At 40.0% G+C, this 21,812-nt stretch overlaps 1 protein-coding gene across 7 annotated transcripts in view; it reads right to left on the bottom strand.

The window, feature by feature from the left end:
* PLCH1 (phospholipase C eta 1) overlaps window positions 1-21,812 on the bottom strand; it is a 217,318-nt gene that overhangs the window by 19,255 nt on the left and 176,251 nt on the right. For all 7 annotated transcript variants that reach the window (XM_030822742.1, XM_030822744.1, XM_030822743.1 and 4 more), the window contains exons 10-13: window positions 16,466-16,573; window positions 9,363-9,524; window positions 5,063-5,134; window positions 1,230-1,321 (exon numbers count right to left, since the gene is read on the bottom strand). In XM_030822742.1, coding sequence (XP_030678602.1) covers window positions 1,230-1,321; window positions 5,063-5,134; window positions 9,363-9,524; window positions 16,466-16,573 — 434 coding nt within the window. The remainder of the gene's footprint in view (window positions 1-1,229; window positions 1,322-5,062; window positions 5,135-9,362; window positions 9,525-16,465; window positions 16,574-21,812) is intronic.

A 21,812-nucleotide genomic window follows, 5' to 3' on the forward strand; every position in this document is an offset into this window, starting at 1 on the left:
ACATTCCGTGATATGGAGAAATTCTACAGAAAATTAACTCTTTTTATTCCTCACCTAGATGTGCATTAGGTTACTGAAGTCCCAAAAGGACATCGTCATAGATGCTCAGGCCCTGATGCCTATTATGGGAAAATCTACAGTTGACACTAAGCAGCATGCAAAATGATTTCATGTGATACCTGTATTGATGTCTCCTTTGCACACATTAAGATTATTGTAGCTTTCCTCAAACACTGCCCTTTCCCTGGCTGTATGTGTCAGAGTTAAGCCTTTCTCAAACTTACATATGACAACAGTCACAGCAGAGGTCTCCCAGAAGGTGATCCTATTATTTTCTCTTTATCCTTTACTTTAACTATATATTCAGTTTTCTGTTCCCTAGAGTAGGGACCACATACATCTCCTCTGCCCTTCTAATTAGTTACTATTTTATGTATACATATTCTGTTGGAGCTCAAATATAAAGTGTAATTGAACACTAAAGTTTTATTCCTACAGGGCTTCTATGCTTCTAATTTCATTTAATTTCATTTTTCAATAAAGGCAAAAGTGTGTGTATGTATCCATATCTATCTAATGTATATAATTTATGTTTCTTTGTGAAAGTTATGGTATAAATAAACTGCCAGGAACTCCTGTAACGAATCATGTGTCACGATTTGGATTCCGAAAATATGGTCATGTTATTCATCACAAATACTATCAGCAATAAAACAAACAAACAAACAAAAAAGAACTTTTTCTGAATACTTATTTAATTGGGCCAGGGCTTACGGCGCTAATTAGTTTAATTCCTTTAATCCTTACAATGACTCTAAGGGACAGATACAATGAGGAGCCAAACTTGTCCCATGTTAAAGTTGGTAAGTGGAGGAACAAGAATTTGAAATCTGGCTGATTTCAGATGCCTGGCTCCTAACATGGGCTTAGCACCCATCTTCTTTAGTCTCTTGTGACATTCATGTGCTCCCTCCCTCTTCTCTGAAGATACCTTTTACTTGACAACTGCTGCAGCTAACATTTATAAAGAGCTCATTATGTGCCAGGCACAGAGCTGAGTTCCCTACATAAATTATAATTTCATATCCAGCTGTTCTTCACATGTTCCACAGTACAGAGTACTTTCCTTGTGATCCAATTCTCTAGATATGTACAAGAAAAATGACTAAGCTGACAAGGAGGGAGGGGCCTCAGGAGTGTGAGTAGGAAACATGGAGATGCTTTCTTACCTGTACAGCTGGCCACCCTCCTTGCCAGTATTCTGCTGTGTGTCTTCCTCATCATCAGTACTATAAGATTTAGACCGTGATTTTGTAGTTTTCTGCCAGAAAAATCAAAACAAACTCATTGTATCCAGTATATTTACAACATGCAGAGAATGAGCTGGGCTTTAAAATGCACGTGTGCACAAGCATAATAACTTGGAGGGAAAAAATGACCAAATATTGCAGCTTGCTTCACCATTAATAACAAGCCTATCTAAGGCCATAATTACATTAAAATATTAATACAAAACTGAGAGTTTCATGATCAGAAACTGACTTCGAAGACACATAAAGTTGATGTATTAGAAAGACTTTATTAATCATGCATTTTGAAGGTTTCTACTAGGGGTGGAGTCAAAGTTGCAGTATCTATGTAAATGATTATAAGGGACAAAATGCCCTTTTGTATAGGAAGCTCACTATTAATAAACTGTAAAGGGCACATTTGGTTTTTTAAAAAAGGACATGTAGTAACTTTTAAAAAAATAAATAACTACCATTTCTGCTTTTGATCAGTATGCACTCAAATGATCATCTAAATCAAACTTCCCTTTTGAGATTTTGACCCATTTTCATTTCTTAGCAGCAGGAAAAAAAATTGCTACCAACAGAATACAGGCTGAAAGGCTCCAGGTCTAATCTGGTGTCTTTTGGACAGATTAGCTGTTTCACAATAAAACTTTTTTGGGATGGTATGATTTCATCCCCACCAATTTGGAGATAGCCCCAGTATTTAGGCAACACAGACCTCAACAATAAAAATGATGGGCCGGGCACGGTGGCTCATGCCTGTAATCCCAGCGCTTTGGGGGGCCGAGGTAGGTGGATCACCTGAGGTCACGAGTTCAAGACCAGCCTGGCCAAAAAGTGGTGAAACCCCATCTCTACTAAAAATACAAAAATTAGCTGGGTGTGGTGGCAGGTGCCTATAATCCCAGCTACTTGGGAGGTGGAGGAAAAAGAATCGCTTGAACCCAGGAGGTGGAGGCTGCAGTGAGCCAAGATCCCACTATTGTACTCCAGCCTGGACAACAAAAGCAAAACTCCATCTCTAAATAAATAAACAAACAATACAAATGATGGGGAAGGACCACCCCAATAATTGCAGAAAACCTTGCCATCAAAAATACAGTGTCTACAAACAGAGGTAAGATGTTTAGACAGAGAACCCTGGACATCAGGAATGTGGCTTAGAAAGGGAAAGGGTCTCAATCCCCAAATTACCATAGGACCATGCCACCTTCTAGATTTTCTCATGCTTCTCCTAAACGCCCCCCAAAATCAAACAAGCTACACTGTTGGCATAAACACACTCAACTTCTCTCTATTTCACCGACAGTGAGGTGCCAGTTTGGTTTGGAACCTTCTCCGGCATTATTTATGCCTTGAGTACCTCAGCTTGCAGGTATGGAAGCCATACCATTTGATGATCTCATGTTCCATCTTTCACCAGGCTGGTAAACTGGCTAACCTCACTACCTTCCTGTTGGATCTTTAGAAAGAGTGTGGCAAGAACATCTATTTCAAAGGATTATTGTTGTGATGGTTAAATAAATGGCACAGAAAGTCATTCTGTAATCTATATAACATTACCTTTCCATTTAAAATACTGTCAATATTTATTAAAATAATCTATAAATAGTCTCATGGACAACAATTTATTCTTATAACTTGAGGTATGATAAATTTTAATTATGTGAAGTACTCCCTAAAACATCTACTTTGAAAGACTATTTTAATTGTAATGACAAGTTGCAATCCAGAAATGAAATATTCTCTAATTCCACATAGTTAGTAATTTGAGTTATACAATAATAAATGTCTTTTTAAGAATCATTTTCACTATAAAATGCAAAAATTAGAAATAAGAAATGAATCACCAATGACAGATAACATTCAGAGAATGATATATTTTCTGGACATACAGTTTTGACACATCTTTTCATGGTTATCATACCATAGAATCTACTTCTCATCTTACTTTTTCATTTAATGTTTCACAGGTTGAGCTCTTCCAAGGGATCATCTTTTAATGGCTGCATAATTGTCCATTATGTGAATGACTCACAGATTACTTACACAGTCTTTGGAGGTGAACATTTTGGTTGTTTTCAATATTTTGTGATAATGACTAATCTGACTAGCCTACTAATAAATTATCTCACTGATGGGCAGGAAATTTTAGATATGACATTCCTTAAAGTAGAAGAAATGGCCTTACAGAAACCTCATGTATAATGTAAAGTTCTCCATCTAATAATTGAATTCTTATGTAAGTTTTACTGACAAACAGCTCATCTGTCCAGGAGACACCAGATTAGTGTAACTTTTTTTTTTCACTATTTTGTTGAAGTGTAACATACAGTTGGGACAGTACACTGGTCATAAGTGTGCAGGTTGATGCCTTTCACAAATCAAAACCACATATGCAACGAAATAGAATATTATCTGTCCCCCAAAAGCCTTCTGATCCTCCAATTCTGTCATTCTCTGTGAAGGTAATAACTATTCTGATGTCTACTCTATAGGGTTTCTTTTGCCTGGTTTTGAATTTAATATCAATGGAATAAAACTGTATGTACACTCTTGGGTCTGGTTTATTTTGCTCAACATCTTGTTTATAAAGATCATATTATTGCATATAGTTGTAATTTTGTCATTTTCTTAGTTAACTATTCTCTTATATGAATACACCACAATTTTTACTCATTCTATTATCAATGGACATTTGTACTTTTTCCTCTTTGTACTATTACCAATCTCAATATAAATATTGTTATTTCTGTCTCTTTTTTTGTAGATGGAGTTTCACTCTTATTGCCCAGGCTGGAGTGCAGTGGTGCAATCTCGCCTCACTGCAACCTCTGCCTTCTGGGTTCAAGTAGTACTCGTGCCTTAGCCTCCTGAGTAGCTGGGATTACAGGCGCACACCACCACACCTGGCTAATTTTTATATTTTTGGTAGAGATGGTGTTTGGCCATGTTGGCCAGGCTGGTTTTGAACACCTGACCTCAGGTGATCCACCCACCAAGGCCTCCCAAAGTGCTGGGATTACAGGCGTGAGCCACCACACCTGGCCTATTTCTGTCTTTTGACATATACCTAACAATAGAACTGCTAAGTCATAGTACATAGTGCAGCTTTAGCAGATACTGTGAAATAGTGGGCCAACATACTTGCACAAATGTGCACAACCATAAGCAGTGTTTGAGAATGAAGTTCTTCATCCTCACTAACATTTGGTTCTTGCCATCTTTTAATGTTACCTGTTGTGGTGGGTGTATATGGAATCGCATAGTCATTTTAAATTGTGTTTCCCAGATGACTGATGGGTGAATCCCTTTTCTTTATTAGCAATTTGGATATCTTCTTTTGTGAAGAGTCTGTTTAAGTGTTTTGCCCATCTTTTAGAAATTAAGTTGCCTATCTTTTTATTGATTTATAGAAGCTATTTATATATTCAGGATAGAATATATAATACACATACCAGTTTTAATAACACATATCCATTATGTATTGGATATGTGTATTTAAGATGTTAAATACAGTTGTTTTGGATATATTATTGGATATATGTATTCAAAATATTCTTTCCCAGTATGCAACTTGCTTTTTGATACTGTTGATGCATAGAAGTTCTTAACTTTTAAAGTAGTTTAAATATCAATCTTTTCCTTTGCTGACATGCTGTTTAAGAAATCTTCAGTTATTCCAAGGTCATGATGATATTCTCCTGTTACCTTCCAGAATCTTTAAATTAACTGAATTATGCATATTTATTACTCTTAATTCATACCTTATGTTTTCCAAAGTTGGTCATGAGGGATCGTCCATGTGATTTCTTTCCACTTTCCTTTACATCTGGACTCTGTATAAATAAAGGCATAATATAACTATTTATCTTCTTTGCTTTTGTCTTTTTCCTTAGTTCTGGTGGAATGGCAAGGGGGCCCTCTCTTCTCTTCTGTTTGCCTCCAGGTGAGAAACAAGCAGACTCCACTCATTTCCTCCTGCTCCACACTCCACTACCACAAAAGTAGCTCTGCCTGCCTTGGAAAGGGAAATATTGGCATGGAGAGATGGATGCCAGCCAGGACGCAGCAGCTGCCTGCACCTTCCCAAAGCTGAGGTCAAGGGCTCTCAGCAGTGTGCAGGTGTGCTGGCCCTCATGGTGGCTGTTCACCAGGCTCTCCACAGCACAGGACGTGTTCTTTTAAATGTTCTGAGTGGGGTTAAGTCATTTTCAGTTAAGTGGGGATTCAGTTTCAGAAAATGACCAAAAGTCATTAGCAGCCAACTCTATTGAATAAAGAAAGTGGATCACGTTGACTAAACAGTGCTATGTGGGATTTTAAAACATTATAAATAAATAAAATCCAAGGATATCCATAAGATAATAAGATTATTTTTGTTTGTTTAAAGTAAACCAAGCAAAGTTTGTCTGTTCGTTGAAATAATTGCCTCTGTGATGAGCACTGGAAAGAGGTATTGTAGCCTCTGAATTTTTCCTCACATAGGTTAATTTTCCAGTTAGAGATACTGGGCCAACTGTCTTTCCTGGAGCCTATGTCTCATTAGGTAACAGAAAGGCCACCTGCTAAGAGGGTTTAAACTCTTATTCATTTGTCAACCATCTTAGATGGTTCATTACTAATAACATGATATAAGGAGAGCCCAGTAGGCCCCACCTGACCAAGACTCCAGCTAAACAGAGAAGAAACAGGTAACCACATAAATGGAATAGATGTGGGTGAGCAAAAACAGTTAAAGCCAAAAGGTTGGGAAGGGCATCTGTATATGCCCATAGATGCTAATCAAAGATGCAAGTAGGGGTAGGAAGAGGTTAGGTGGAGTCCAAGAACTGGTTGGGGAAAGAGCAGTTCAAAAAATGCTGGAGGAGTAATGGTGAGGGGTTTACAAGGTGATTGATGTTAGGTAACTGTTAACTGATTCATATATGTTTATTGCTTTTGGAGATCTATTAATGTGGATCACTAACTGTTCAAAAACTGCGGAATTAAGAAGGCAGCTGGATGTGGTCATAGATGTAGCACTGCTCTCCAAGTTAGAAGACCCAGTTCTGCCACCAAGAGCTACATTTCCTTTAGCAAGCCTCTTCTCTTGGTCCGTTTATTTTTTTTAATCTGTGAAATGGACCAATTAATCTGTGAGTCCCTTTCTATTTCTAGTAACCCATCTATTGGTAGGGGGACTATGCCATTTATTGTCCAAAACAGGACCTTTTAAGAATAAAATGGGGTACTTCTAATAATTATGCTGGGACAACAGGTATAAAGCACAGCTGTCACAGGCAAATTGGGGTATATGATCACCCTATTTAGTAGGCACCTACTATACCCTAAGGATAATGCTAATTGCATTACATATATTCTCATTTACTATGCATAACCAACCCTGGGAATAAGCATAATTAAAATCCCAATTTTACAGAAAAGGAAAGCAGAAATACAGACTAGTTAGATTATATGCCCAAAGTTACAAAGCTTGTTGGTGATAAAACAGGATTCTGTCTAGCTACGAGTCCTCTCCCTGGCTTCCCTCCACTTCTCCAAATTTTCTATCCCATTCTCACTCTCTTTATGTAGGAAATAGATATCTACAAATACCTATCACCAACTTTGACCTCTCCCTGAGCATTGGCACATATTTCACTGAATTATTGAGTAGGACATTGTCCTAGGAACTTGTAATGTATATAAGGACAAGAGCAAACAAGAGAGATGCAGACTGTCCCTACTGGGCTTGCAGTCTAATAGTAGACACAAAAGATTACAACACACTGTCATAAGACTATAATGGGGAAAGCTTAGGGCACTGTGGGATTGCACAGGGAGACCATCTACCTGGATTTGAGGATTAAGAACTTCCAAGGGGACATGACACAAAAGCTGAAGCCTAAAGGTAAGCACAAGTTATCTATGTGAAATGGGGAAGAGGAAGTGTACTATGGCCAATAAAATAGCCAACACGAAAGCCATGTGGTAAGAGCATGGTACCAGGAAATGAAGAAAGTGGAGGTGTGCACGTGTGGACTCCTACACATGCACACTCTGTGGGTGTCACCGCTGGGAGCCAGAACAGAAAGGAAGGATCTTATAGGCTATTACCTCTGAATTTGAGCTTTATCCTCCAAACTATGAGGAGCCCTGAGATGATTGAAAACAGGAGAATGACATGACCAGATGCACATTTGTGAACTATCACAATGGCAGTGGTGTGAATGAGACATTAAGCAGGGCAGCTGAGAGCTTAGGAACTTGTTAAGGTTATTCAGGCGGCAGCAGTTCAGATATAAAGAAAGCAGCAGATTCCAGAACTCTTAAGAACCATTCCCTGTGACTACTAAGTTCTTCCAGCCTGAAGGCGAATTTCATTTTTACTTTTCTTCAGGGCCCTGCAGGAAAAAGACAGCACAAGTAGAAACCAATTCTGCACTGTTGATTGACAGTCCAGAAAAGTAGAAGCTGGAGTGACGTGCTGCCCAGAGCCACACTCAGCACATTCTCAGCTTTGGATTTAAACTGACATATGTATCTGGCACAGAGGGACTCATCTCAGCAGTAACTTGCCTTTGCTTGCCCAGTGAACCAAAACCATATTTTTAAAACATAGTAGTGTAAAAACCTCAAAAATAAGTAAAAAGGAGATGAGTTTTGCTACACTACCTCTCTAAAATTTTCGGTTCTCTTACCATTTTACCTGATGGAGAAATTGTCATTAGGATCTCTTCAGTGAATAGTAAAAGATAGAAGGGCTTCATTTGTTTCTTCCAAAATATCCAAGCCTTATGGTTGCATTTCCAATGAGAATAATCCAGGATGGGGCAAAGACTTCTCCAAACGCATAAGGGAAGTAACTGGCCCAGATAAGCCAATGAGAGTTCATTAAGGACAAGAAGCAGAATCAAGATGGGCTAAACAAGTCTGATCTTACAGGCACTTGTGGTGTTGAAAATAAATGGCTGGAGGCAAGGAGGGTGAGAAGATTGTTACTATTTATAGAAATAATTAAGAAAATCCAGAATTATATGGTAAACTATAAGGGCAGTAATGCTGTAATTGACCTTTTGGTTGTCTCCCCGGTATTCCATCTGCCCCTCTAACACGCAGTTCAAGAGGAGCTAAACTTGACAAGAGCTTCAGAGGTAAGTGCTCACCAGCATTAGCAAGCCAATATTATCCTATACTCTGGCCAAATACTGTTTCAGGAAGGACACTTACCCATGGCCACTATGATTAGCTTGGGAGTAGGCACATGAACTAGGTTAACAAAACTCTCATTTGTTAGTTGGGGCAAATATGCTGTCTCAATCTCTCCGGACATGGACCAAGAAACATGTAACTCATGGGGCTGTTGGCAGTTATCTCGCCATCATGGACAGGAGAAACAGACTTGAGATGACACTGATGGCATGATAGGTAGAGAAAAAAGATAAGAGCTACAATGACACCACTGAGCCTCGGGATTAAATCCACCCCATAGGCCATTCTGCAAATAAATTTGCCCCTTACCAACATCTTCTTTATCATTGAAGCCATTTTGAATTAGGATTTCTATGTTTAGAAACTAAATGGGCCTGAGGAACAGCCTGGCAGTTGGATGGCTAGACTTGTATAGGGTCCAGAGGGCAACCATCAATGCAGAGTGATCACTTACGATTCAAGGGTGGTCACCCCCATATGATCTTCCTTCTGCCTGAGGAGCCCTCAGCCCTGGAAAACAGGTGGTAAGTAGCAGGGAAGGCAGACATCTAATGAACGTGGAGAGGTAGGAGGGTAAGGCACACAGTGGGCTGGAACTTCTTCCCTCACCTGAGCATGCATGAGGAAGATGAGTCTGGAAACACTGGGCTTTGTCCTGAGGGTCCAAGTGGAGCGGTATTTGAGTCATTTCTACCTCCACCCAATCCACTTTTAACTATTTCTCATATCATTTTGCAATAGGAGATTTTCATTTCGCAAGCAAAATGAGGACAGAAATAGAAGTTGGAGGAGCATTTCACAAATGATTAGGAACAAAGTATGAGATGCTTTCTTTTTCCTGTTGAAGGATAAGTACAAGAGGGAATCAGATACCTGCTTCAGGTGTGCATTTAAGCCTTCATGCGTGGCCTTCAGTAGTGCCCTCACTGTGAAACTATCAGGATCTTCTTTATCTCGAATTTGAGATTCTTTTAACAGTGACTCCAGTTTTTTCCTTATGAAAGATTCCACCTGATGCTCAGTGGTCCCATTATTCTGCAAAGAATTAAATAATACAAATGATTTCCTTAAGAAACACACTGAATTAGAATATACCCTTTGATCAAGCCACAATTGCTTCTATAATTTCACTTCTCTCAATTACTTGTAAGAAATTAAGCTCAAGTTCATTGTACCATCTCGGTCTTCCCTCCTCCACAAATCCTATAATAATAAGGATTACTATTAAGAACTAATTCTCTGCCAGCTACTCTTCATGTGACTGCATTCAGTCCTCAGGAACCTTATAGGTATTATTATCGTTTCTATTTCAGTGACATAGAATCTGATGCTTAGAGAGAAATCAAGTAAGTTGCTCACGGTTACATAGCTAGCAAATAAAGTTTCCTGTGACTAATATAACAAATTGCTAAAAACTTGGTATCTTAAAACAATAGAAATGTACTTATTTTCTCACATGTCTGGAGGCCAAAAGTACGAAATCTAGGTGGTGGCAGGGCTATACTCCCTCTGAAAGCTCTAGGGGAGGATCCTTCCTTGCCTCTTCCAGCTTATGGTGGCCCCATGTATTCCTTGGCTTGTGGCAGCATCACTCCAATTTCTGCCTCTGTCTTTATATGGTCTTCTCATGCATGTCTCACCCATCTGTTTGTGTCTTCTCTTCTTATGAGGACACTTGTCATTGGATTTAGGGCCCAAGTGGTTAACCCAGGATTATATTATCTTGAAGTCCTTAACTTAATTACATCTGCAAAGACCCTTTTTTCAAATAAGCTCACACACATAGGTACCATAGAGTAAGACTTGAACCTATATTTCAGCAGCCACAAATGAACCCACTGTAATGACTAAGAGCTGATCATCTGGCAGAGAGTAGGGGGACAGCATTTCAATGTGAGGAAAAGCATGGAGAATACAAAAAGTATCAAAAGAACCAATAATCATATGAGCAAGGAGAAAAGAGCCACAGGGAAATACAGAAAAAGCAACTAAGATTGTACACAGTAGTCCCCCTTTATGCGTGGGAGATACATCAAAAAATCCTCATTGGATGCTGAAAACCATGGATAGTCCTGACCCCTATGTATGCTATGTTTTTTCCCACATAGTAATGGGTGGATACTCTGGACAAAGGGATGATTCACATCCCAGGTGGGGTGGAGTAGACAGTGCAAGATTTCATCACACTTCTCAGAATGGTGCACAATTCACAACTTACAAATTGTTTATTATAGAATTTTTCAATCAATATTTTGGGCCATGATTGACTGCAGGAAGCAAACCCACAAATAAGGGGGAGACTGTATTGTACTAAGGCTCCCAAAGCACTGTCATGTAAAGATACTTCATTTGAGCTGCTGAACCTGTTTAAGGCAAACACTAGGGCTAGCCAATTTTTTCTCATAATGACACAGGCAGAAAGGTTTAGCCACTCAACCAAACACACATGCCTATGAAAATGGCTGAATTACAGCTTGAACCTCCTAAGACTTCCCATTCAAGACTGTGTCTATTTTTCCATACAATGCAGCAGCCATCCCTCTTGTATTGATACAGAAAAAGAGAAAAGAGAAATTCTTGAGTCAAAGTAACCATGTACAGGTTCATATTTTAAAAAGCCATTATTTCTATCATGGAACCAGGGAAATACATCATCACAATCCCTCTGGGAGAAACAATTTCACTTAAGGTCAGAAGCAAATCCAAGAAAAGAACTCCATGTCTCTAACCCCCAAAGCATTTGATCAAGACCCAGGGCCCAGTGGAGTGTGCATTTGTTGAGAGGTCAAAAATAAGAAAGCATTTAAGAGCACCTAGGGTATCCAGTGTCACACAGAATGCTCCAAATGAGCATCCATTTCCTTCCCTCACTCAGGGCCTCACAAAGAGGCAGAGACTTAAAGTAAGGAGAAGATCTGTAGCCATGACACCAAGTCACTTTCACTGTCAGCAAGGCAAGGCTCAAAATACAAAGCCAGAGCCAACCCAGAGCTGGTAAAATAATGAATGCTTAACACAAAAGCTATAATTATTCACTTCACATCCCCCAAATACTGGGAGCTGCTAAAGGAATGATATCTCTGCCTGTTGATCTTTTTCTGCTCTGTGATTTACTGCACAAGAAAATTGGCGGCTTTGAAGAACAAATAAATGTGTGGCTGAGATTTCATTAATATATTATCATTCGGCCCTGGAATCCAATAGCACTACTGAAAGGAAACTAAGACAGACACTTGACCTTGAGACCTATCAGGCACCATAAACCTGCAGCAGGGACCACAGCCGAAAGCCATATGTATCTTGCTCTTTTGTTCTCTGGGCCAGTGGGTGAGAAAGGACGCTGCAGCTGGGGGCTGGGGGAGAGCAGTCATTTCATATAGTGGGTAGTTTCCACCAGAGAAGTAATCAGGGTTCTCAATTCCCTTTTCTGAGAGATAAATCTGATCTAGGAATCCCTCTACCACAAGTAAATAAATTAAACATATTCTCATTTTGTCTCCAGCATGAAGCTAAATCATCGCTGAATACGCAGAAGGATGCCCCAAACCACGACCATCATTCCAGACACGGAAGATCCAGGAAAGGGGAGAAATTGGGTGCTGCTCCTTGAAAGGGACCTTCCAAACAGTGGGCTCTACCTGTACTACACATTGCAATCACCAGCAGAGTGCTCAGAAATCCCAGGCCATGCCCCAGACCCATGTATCAGAATCTCTGGGCCAAGACCCAGACACTGGGGTTTTTGAAAGCTGCCCATCATTCCAATGTGTGGCCAGAGTTGAGCACCTTTGCTTTAAAAAAAAAAGCAAAAAAGTTGAGGACTTTTGCTTTAAAAAAAAGAAAAGGCAAAAAACTAAAAACTGAAGTATTTCAACATCCCCCCCAATTTATTTTCCTTCGGCTAAAGTCCAAAGATGGGAAGAATAATATATTGCTGCCTTTTCTGAGTGCCTTACTGCTTTCCAAGCTGTAAGACCTGAAGGTCTTGGCTGAAGAACAGCTGCTTCTCAGCCATTCGAGCCTGTGTGTTTATTCCTGTCCTCTACCATCTCCTTCCTGCTCCTTTAGCTCACTTAACAACATATTCTTCTGTTCAAGGACCAGTCATATCCATGTATTAGAAACAACTAGAATCTTTTCTTTTTTTTTTTAAAGAAACTACTAGAATCCTCCAGGGAGATTCCAAGCCACCTTTATCATTCCCTACCCCTTGTCGCCAGGATGTACTAGCATGCCCAGCACCTGGGCTTTTTGACTCAGTGAATGCTTTCAATAGCAAGACCTTGCAACCTCGAAAGGTAACTCATTCTGTCTTTGAGTGCTGGTATGTTTTAAACGAACAAGATTCATAATCCTTTTTAGGATAGCTCAAAGCATAAAAGGAATGACAGGAAAAAAGATGAGGGAGGAAAATGATTAAAATGTTTCGTGAGAGATATACACATGCAGACTGGATAATGGTTTTACAGTATAAGACAAAAATTGCTACACGTCACTGCACTAGGACTCCTCTAGAACTTGCTGGAAGGCTTGGTGTTTATGGGATGAGCTTTATGTAGGAGATACAGAGCTAATGTTTATGCCCAAGAAGCTGGCTAAACAGATTTAGAGAGCACAAGAAAAAAGATACTGCATAACTCAGCAGAAGCAGAAAAAAATTAATGAAGTTGAAATACAGAGGTGGAAAGTGTGTAGAGCACACTGACATTAGAAGACCCATAAAGATGAATCATGGTGGCTTCGCCTCACAGAATCAAATCTGTTAGATTACTACTCTGTGGTTGAAAGGAACTTGTCCTCTGTGTCTCTGAGTTGTATGATTCTTGGGTCACTGAACACACTGGCTTTACCTTGTGGCTTACCCATTGTGAGCCAGATTTTCTCTATGGCTGGAGCCACAAAATAGTATGTGGTAGAAGCTTAAAAGATTCAGTTAATTCAACAACAGAAGCATTTATTACATAAGAAAAAAACTTAAAAGTATGGCTTAAACTGCTTGCTTAAAAGTAACAGGAGTCTTGTCCTGCTGCTCTGCTTCTAACTCCAGGGTGGTGCTGGGAGAGCCTCAAATCCCGCTTCTGGCCTTTGCGCTTGGGGTTCTTTCTGCCTGGAACACTCCTCCTCAGGTATCAGTATGGCTAACTCTTCACTTCTTTCAGGCCTTTGTTCAAATGCATCTTCCCTGTGAGGCCTTTCGTGGACATCCCATCTAAAACTTCAACAGATCCCTTATACATACACATGCATAAGTGTGCACACACGCACACAGACACACACACCCTTTTTTCCTTTAGCACTGATCACTGTCTGGTACACTATATATTTTACATATTTGTCTTATTTCTTGTCTATCCTCGTCCTCTCCCATTGATGTGTAAACTTCACAAAGGCAATGATTTTTGTCTATTTTGTTACTGATATATCCTCCAATACCTACAACAGTGATGAGCACATGCCCAACAGGAGATGTTTATAAAAGTCTATTGAATGTGCAAATGAATCTTACATGACCTCATGAGAGTTGATGTTCCAGTGTAAATGAATGCAAAGTTAAAATGTGTATTTACTGCAATAATTCAGTTATAACTTATAAATCTAACCACATTCTCTCAACTTAAAACTGAAGTTAAGAGCTTCCTCTAAGATAATTATTGGTTCACATAAACTATCCAAAGTACACTCTCTTTTGCAGAAATATGATCAGATATTCAGTTTATCAGGGAATTTATTATAAATTCACCAGTCAGATAGGGCATTTGAGCCCTCTGCCAACAATAGGACTATAAATGGTCTGATTACAAGATAACATTTTGCCTGTCTAAACACAGCATTGCCTTTTCTCAGAAGAACTCAAAAATAGCAAAAAACAATTCGAAATATTTCTCCAATACTGATTTATTTCTTTTCTCTTCCAAAATACAACAAAGAGATGCCTGTAAACCTTTACAGTTAAGGTGCTTTACTTTCACTTAGGGCCAAACCAAAGAATCGAAATGAAAGATCATATCTAACACCATGGAATCATGTTCTAAACCATCTCCTGATGTGAGTTTCCAGAAATCAACTACTCTTAGTAAATAAAAGAGAAATCCAGTTGGATACTCCACAGGTGAAATTATTTATTTATTCCCATAAGACTACAGCTTACTGTTTTTTGCATAATTACATATATTGAACTTAGGAAGTTGGAGAGCTCACTGGCATCAGAAGAAAAATGAAATATCTGAGTGAATAATGATAGATCTACACTATGGCTGGCAACCAAGAGATCTAGAAAACAAGATGCAAAATGATAAAAATCAGAGACAAAAATCTGGTTTATAAAGTAATGCTAAAAAATAAAGCTAAATTATCCATCATCATAAATAATTAATTATAAAAAATAAATACCTAGAGGAGAAAAAAGCAACTATTTAAAATATTAACTGTATAATGACACAGCATAGTTTTCAATCATGTAAATCTATTTAGATTTTCTGTAACCATAGCCCTATTAATTAATGGTATTTAATTTTGCTAACATCAACTATTAAAAGGCAAGAGAAGAATACAGATGGTAACTTTTCCTTTTCACTTCAAGCTGAATCTTCTCCATTTGGCCCATTTAAAGGGCATTAAAGCCAAGAAAGAAGTGCCTACTGAGACGTCAGCTCTTATTAAGCTCTTGTCCCCTTTGAAAATAATGCCAGCTCATTTTCACAACTACGGGAAAGCCATCACAGAATTATCTGAAAGTGGACTGTTGTTAACAGTGTAATAACTGAATTCAGGGCAATGGTGTAAATTACAAGAATTTATACAAAATTTCTTTGTTTTTTTTTTTTTTTTTTTTGAGGGTAGAATCATAGTCCTGATGTCTAGAGGACTAACCTTTTCTGTAGACATAAAATTCTATACCAAACTATCATCAGCGTGTGCTGCTCTCGGGTTGCTGTGTGATTCTAGCAATCACATGAGTTATAGAAATGAGAATGAGGCATATTTTTAAATCTTATATTTTCCTCACGTTTGTAATTCTGTTGGATCACCTGGCTAAATGATGTTTTTCTTTTTTCTTTTTTGGGGGCGGTGGGGGCAGAACAGAGTCATGCTCTGTCGCCCAGGCTGGAGTGCAGTGGTGTGATCTCGGCTCACTGCAAGCTCTGTCTCCTGGGTTCACACCATTCTCCTGCCTCAGCCTCCCGAGTAGCTGGGACTATAGGTGCCCGCCACCACACCCGGCTAATCTTTTTGTATTTTTAGTAGAGACGGGGTTTCACCGTGTGAGCCAAGATGGTCTTGATCTCCTGACCTCGTGATCCACCCGCCTCCCCCTCCCAAAGTGCTGGGATTACAGGCGTGAGCCACCGCGCCTGGCCTAAAGGATGCTTTTCTACAAAGGAGGCTCCTTCATCTAGAAAAGGGGGCTGATGCACCAAGCAAGTAACCAACTATTCTATGCCACTTTATTGAAGACTTGGCGAATTAAAGATTTAGCCAAGAGGTCCACGTCTGGAATGGCTTGGAAATCCCTCTGGTCCAAGGTACATTTTCTTAAAGAGGGCATGGGCATCCCAGAGAAGCAGGCCCACGTGCAGATGCGGTTCCCCCAGCCAGCCTTGACAGGGAGCATGAGGGGCTGCTAGCATGAGGTAGGGAAGGCAATGCTAAAGTAAAGCCAGTTTTTATTATCAAAGACAGTAACATTTCCAACCACAATTTGATTTTTGAATTTGTAATAGGAAATTTATCCCTGGAGAGAGTTGAATGAATTAATCACTAAAATACGTTCCAACACTCAGACACAAGAATCATTGACTCATTCATTCAACAAACATTTGAATGTCTGTGTGCCAGCAAATAAAGTAATTTCCAATGAATATCCTTTCTACACCACAGCCACCGTAATTGTGAGGCCTCCAACACAGTAGCAACTTGGAACTCCATTTTAATACAGCATATCAAGGATAAAAAATATGGTCATGCCTGCAACTTACATAATGGAGCTTGAATTTGCACTCGTCTTCAATTTCATCTGCACTGTCCTCATCGGAAACTTCCCCTTCCTCTGCATCATCCCCAAGGTGATAAGGCAACTTCTTACCCTGAAATGGAACAAAACATCCCGTTTAAAAATGAGAATAAATTCACAATAGCCAAAAGGTGGAAGTAATCCAAGCATCCATTGACGGATGAAAGCATAAACAAAACGTCTATGTACATACAGTAGAATCTTAGCCTTTAAGAAGAAGGAAATTCTGATACATATTACAAAATGAAGGAACCTTGAAGGTATTATGCTGATTGAAATAAGCTAGACATAAAAGAAAGTGTATTGTATGATTCCATTTATATCAAATTCATAGAGACAGAAAGTAGAATGGTGACGGCAAAGGGCTGAAGGTAGGAGGGTAAGGGGAGTTGTTGCTGAATGGGTATAGAGTTTCAATTTTACAAGATGAAGAGTTTTGGAGATTGGCTGCACACAATGGGAATGTGCTTAATACTATTGAACACACTTTAAAAAGGGTTTATTGTATACATTTAAAAATAGTTAAGATGTTAGGTAGATTTTAGGTCACATGTATTTTACTACAATTAAAAATCATTTTTGAAAAGTTAAAACCGAAAATAAATGTTGTATCATTAGCTAATCATTACTTCAGACTGACTAGAAAGCAGACAGTTTGAATTAGGGGCAAAATAAGGGGGAGTGGAGACTTTCAAAAAAGGGAAGTCTTATTACTTTTAATTAAGTAGAATTAATTAGAGATACTATAGTTTAAAAAATCAAACCAGGCTTCTATTCAAGAATAGATGACTTGGAACCTGGAGCCAGGCCCAGTGGCTCACACCTGTAATCCCAGCACTTTGGGAGGCTGAGATGGCAGGATCACTTGACCCTAGGATTTCAAGACCAGCCTAGGCAACAAAATGAGCCTCTGTCTCTACAAAAAATCAAAAAATTTGCTGGGCATGGTAGCCTGTGCCTATGATCCCAGCTACACAGGAGGTTGAGGCAGGAGGATGACTTGAGCCCAGGAAGTTGAGGCTGCAGTGAGTCATGTTTGTACCACTGCACTCCAGCCTGGGTAACAAAGTGAGAATCCCCCTCCACCAAAAAACAAGATGACTTGGCTGGGCACAAGGGCTTATCCCTGTAATCCCAACACTCCGGGAGGCCAAGGCAGGAGGATTGCTTGAGGCTGAGTTTGAGAACAGCCTGGGCAACATAGTGAGACCCCATCTCTGTTTTTATTAAAAAGTAAAAAAAAGAATAGATGACTCTTCACAACTACCACTCCATCCCATTATGTACAACTGCTATGGTGTGAATGTTGGTGTCCCCCAAAACCCATGTATTAGAACCTAATACCTCATCCATATGATAGTATTAAGAGGTGAGGCATTTGGGAAGTGATTAAGTCATGAGGGCCAACAAGCTCCCTTGCCCCTTCTGTCATGTGAGGACAAATAGTAGGTACTATCTATGAGAAGCAGGCCCTCACCAGATGTCAAATCTTCCATCACCTTAATCTTGGACTTCCCAGCATCTAGATCCATGAGCAATGAATTCTGTTGTTTACAAGTTGCCCAGTCTAAGGTGGTTTTGTTATAGCAGCCCAAAGGAACTAAGACAACAACAAGCATGCTAATATCCCTTAGAGCAGCTTATTCGCCTAAGCAGGTTACATGGGTCCTTAACACTTATGCCTCACTTTGCATTTAGCAGGCCCCTCTTTCACAGACAAGCAGCAAGACTCCTGCCCAGCTTGAGCACCTCCCCCAGGACCAGGCCACTCTTGACTTACCTAACAACACACTTTAAAAATGAGGGGCTTTTTGACAGGGAACTTTCTTATAAGATATTAAGACAGTTAAGTTGTTATAGAATTATATATATAATATTATCTCAGTGATTAAAAAACGGCAAAAAAGTCTAAAAATAAATATGGTCAATTGTTAAGGGTAATTATCTCTTTGTAACAGTACTATAAAGGAAATTTACATTCTCCTTTCCTGCATTTCCCAAATTATATTCAAAAACAGTAAATGTAAACTAAAAAGGACAGCAGGGGGTAAGGCCCAGGGGTCTGAGAAAGGCTTCGAGGGCAGCTATCTGTATTAGTAAGGCTTCTTACTACAAGCAGAAAGGAATATTTATTACCAAAATATTGAATTGCTTCCAGAATCAGAGGGTGGGAGGTGGGGCAGAACCAGGCTCTGAGGCTAAGAGGCCAAGGTGACTGCAGTAGGCAGCCTCTAAATAATAGTACCAATGTCTTCTGTCTCAGTATTCACGCCCTTCTGCAATCCCCTCCCTTTGAGCGTGGCCTGGACCTAGTGCCTCACTTCTAATGAACTGAGTACAGCAAAAGTGATGGGAGGTCACTTATGAGATCAGGTTATACAAACACTATACCTTCTTGCTTGCTTGCTTCTCCAAACTTCTCTCCTTTCCTGGAGCTCTCTCTCTCTCTCTCTCTCTCTCTCTCTCACACACACACACACACACACACACACACACTGGTGTTGTGAGTTGTGCTATGGAGAGACCCACACGGCAGGGAGGTGAGAGAGGCCTCAGTAGCCAACAGCCTGAAAGGAACTGAAATGTGCCAACAACAACCACTAAAGGAATCTCAGAAGCAGAGCTTCCCTCAGTCCAGCCGTGAGATGACTGCAGCCCCAGAGGACACCTTAATTACAGCCTCAAGAGAGACCGTGACCAGAGGACCTACCTAAGCCACACCCAGGTTCCTGACCTATAGGGACTGTGGGATATTCAATGTTTGTTTTAAGCTGCCAAATGTTGGGGTAATTTGCTATGCAGCAATAGATACCTAACATAAGCACCAAACAAAATCATGGGGCAGAACAAATCCACTGAAGATACCATTTCCAACACAACTAAGAACAGAGATAATGGCTTTCACTCTATCGTCCACACAATGGACATCAGGAACTACTGCCAGAAGTGCTGCCATGGGCCCTAAAGGTAGCTGCCAACATGTCCACCCTAATCCCTCCACCCACCAGGACGGGTTCAACTTAGTCCCACTTTCCTACTGTAGTTTATGCTTCAATGTCTGGGACCGGTTCACTTGATTGGTGGCTTCTAGATGGGGTGCCCACATCCCAGCTCTAAGAAAGGCTGCAAAAGCACTTTGAGCTCCTCTAAGGGGATCTCTTGAAACATAGGGATGGAGACTTCCTTAAACATGGAAGGATGTTCACATGCCTGACAGCCAAAATAATGATAAATTTCTAAATATTATCCCAGGCTGATCTCTAAACTCAAGCTTCAATGACTTTAAGTATTCCTGCTCTGCACAGCACTATTACCCCTTTCATAATTCTGGATCCCCCCTTACCCATTTCCTCCCTCCATAGAGCTACCAGCTTAGACAGATGTTCGGAGAAATGTCTTTCCCGGTTTTCCTACACCTTCCTTGATACCCAAAGCTCTTGACCTTGAGTCCTTATCACTAGTGACAATTTCAAAGCTGGGTAAATAATTTATGTAATGAAAGCATAATCTATATTAAGAATCTAAACAATTGGGATTTAGGCAAATATTTTCTTCAACTTACAGAAGGGAATTTGTAAGATTAAAAAGCTGGGGTCAGCTGGGCACGGTGGCTCACACCTGTAACCCCAGCACTTTGGGAGGCTGGGGGAAGTAGGTGGATCACCTGAGGTCAGGAATTCAAGGCCAGCCTGGGCAACATGGTGAAACCCCGTCTCTACTAAAAATACAAAAATTAGCCGAGTGTAGTGGTGAGCACCTGTAATCCCAGCTACTCAGGTGGCTGAGGCAGGAGAATCGCTTGAACCTGGGAGGCAGAGGTTGCAGTGAGCCAAGATCGTCCCATTGCACTCCAGCCTGGGTGACAGAGTGAGACTCCGTTTCAAAAAAAAAAAAAAGTTGGGGCCAGGCACAGTGGCTCATGCCTGTAATCCCAGAACTTTGGGAGGCCAAGGCGGGCAGGTCACCTGACATCAGGAGTTCAAGACCAGCCTGGCCAACATGGTGAAACCTCATCTGTACTAAAAATACAAAAATTAGCCAGGCATGGTGGCAGGCACCTGTAATCCCAGCTATTCAGAAGGCTGAAGCAGGAGAATTGCTTGAACCCAGGAGGCGGAGGTTGCAGTGAGTCAAGTTTGCACCGTTGCACTCCAGCCTGGGTGACAGGGCAAGACTCTGTCTCTCCACCAAAAAAAAAAAAAAATTGGGGATCTAATTTGTGTATCATTAATAACAAGGCAGCTCAGAATCAAAGCATTTATTTCTGTATATTATTTTAGGTCCTACTGATACAGAAAGCTCCTAAAAATCAGTTTATTTTTCTATTTTTCTTTATTTTAGGAACATTTGTAGAGTAGTTATAATATGGCAGCACCAGAAATGAGGTACTCAAGAGGTGATCAGACATACTCAGAAATAAGATATCAAGATATCAACTTTCTTCATTTATTCAGAATCTGCTTTGTTTTAGGTACCATGGCAGACAGCAAGGTGAAACTGTACACAAGACATTTAAAATGTAGTGATAGCAATCCTCTCTTTTGAAACAGCATAAAATAGCATAAAAACCAATATATGTTTTTAAATGTTCTACAGAATAGAAATAAATATGAGAAATAACATCACCAAGAAAAGAATAATAATAATCCTCAACTGATATGCATCACTGATACCACTGACTAGAAAGAAAAGTGTAACTGTGATGAGCAGGTGGTGCTGAGCAGGTAAGGACACAGAACTAAGCTTCAATTCCCCTTCATCTGCGGGTAGCATGAGGTGAGGGAACAAAAAGAAGAAGCTCCCTCTCAGAGTATTCATAAGACATGTTAATTTTCAGTCCTTTAAAAATCTAATTAAAAGACCCTGCATTATCAGAGCCCTATTTTTGGTCAGCTTTTTCCAGGCTGGCAAATATTTTATCCAGGCAGATAGGGAGAAAAACAATGCAAATGAACACTGTTTTTCAAGGCCTCTTTTCAGTGGTGTTACTCCAAAGGAAAATTATAAAATAAATTTAGATAGCACTTTATATGGCTTAACTAATTTAACTGTGGTCCAGTGTCGATGTAAATGAAGAATGATCCAGGTGTCTTCCAGAGGTCCCTTTCTGATCTACGTATATTTCATGCAGAAGTTACACTCTAGAATTAATTTGTCTATGGTATATGGAAATATTGCCAGAGACTGGACTGGAAGCATGGTCACTTCTCAGCTTCAAGATATCTGGCTGCACAGCCCCAGGAGAATGCAAACAACTCCGCGATTCACATCTGTAAAAGCAGGAACCTTGGACCACACAGCTAAAGTTATGT

This window comes from Nomascus leucogenys, chromosome 11, assembly GCF_006542625.1.
Source record: "Nomascus leucogenys isolate Asia chromosome 11, Asia_NLE_v1, whole genome shotgun sequence".
Classification (NCBI taxonomy): Eukaryota; Metazoa; Chordata; class Mammalia; order Primates; family Hylobatidae; genus Nomascus; species Nomascus leucogenys.